Raw genomic sequence first — 876 nt, forward strand, 5'->3', positions numbered from 1 at the left:
TGGGAGTGTTTGATGGGGGGACAGTGAGAGGGAGCTATACTCTGTATGTAAGCCCCTGATCTCCCTGCCCTGGCTGTAATAAATCTGTGATGTTGATACCGCATAATGTGGATCTCCCTCATTCTCTCCCCATCCAGAAAGAAGAAGGAATCTACACAGTAAGAGTTGTCACTATGTCTGTGTATCTGTCTGTGTCACAGTCTCTCTCTCTCTATCTCTCTCCCTTTGTCTGTCTCCCTCTCTCTGTGTGATATTATCTCCGATGGCCTTTTCCTCTCACTACGTCGCTGTCTGTATATTTCTTGATGTGTGTCTGACTGTATCTGTCTTCCTCCATCAGTCTGTATTTCTAATGTCTGCCTGTTCCTTTGTGTCAGTCTTTCTCTCAGTATGCCTGTCACTCTTAGTCTCTCTGTCTCTATCTTTCTCTCTCCCCTTATCATTCTGTCTCTTTCTTTTTTGTGGCATTCTCCCCCTGTCTCTCTCCCTCTCTATACCAGTCTCTCTAACCTCTTTCTCTTCCACCTCTCACTCTCTTTCTCTGTGACAGTCCCTCCAACCTCTCTCTCTCTTCCCTCACCTCCCCCTCTCTCTGTGACAGTCTCTCTAACCTCTCTCTCTCTCCCCCCTCTCCCTCACTCTCTCTCTGCAACAGTCTCTCTAACCTCTCTCTCTCACCCCCTCCCTCACTCACTCTCTGTAACAGTCTCTCTAACCTCTCTCTTCCACCCCCCCCTCACTCACTCTCTGTAACAGACACTGTAACCTCTCTCTCTCTCCCTCCTCACTCTCTCTCTGTAACAGTCTCTCTAACTTCGCTCTCTCCCCACTCCCTCACTCTCTCTCTGTAACATTCACTCTAACCTCTCTCTCCCC

At 48.6% G+C, this 876-nt stretch overlaps 1 protein-coding gene across 1 annotated transcript in view; it reads left to right on the top strand.

Annotated features, from left to right (window-relative positions):
• The window catches only part of fcer1g (Fc epsilon receptor IgFc epsilon receptor Ig), a 26855-nt gene that overhangs the window by 13746 nt on the left and 12233 nt on the right, over positions 1–876 (top strand). The window contains exon 5 of the mRNA XM_048620764.1: positions 138–175. Within this exon, the coding sequence (XP_048476721.1) occupies positions 138–175 (38 nt within the window). The remainder of the gene's footprint in view (positions 1–137; positions 176–876) is intronic.

The sequence above is a fragment of the Rhincodon typus genome, chromosome 48 (genome assembly GCF_021869965.1).
Source record: "Rhincodon typus isolate 14 chromosome 48, sRhiTyp1.1, whole genome shotgun sequence".
NCBI lineage: Eukaryota > Metazoa > Chordata > Chondrichthyes > Orectolobiformes > Rhincodontidae > Rhincodon > Rhincodon typus.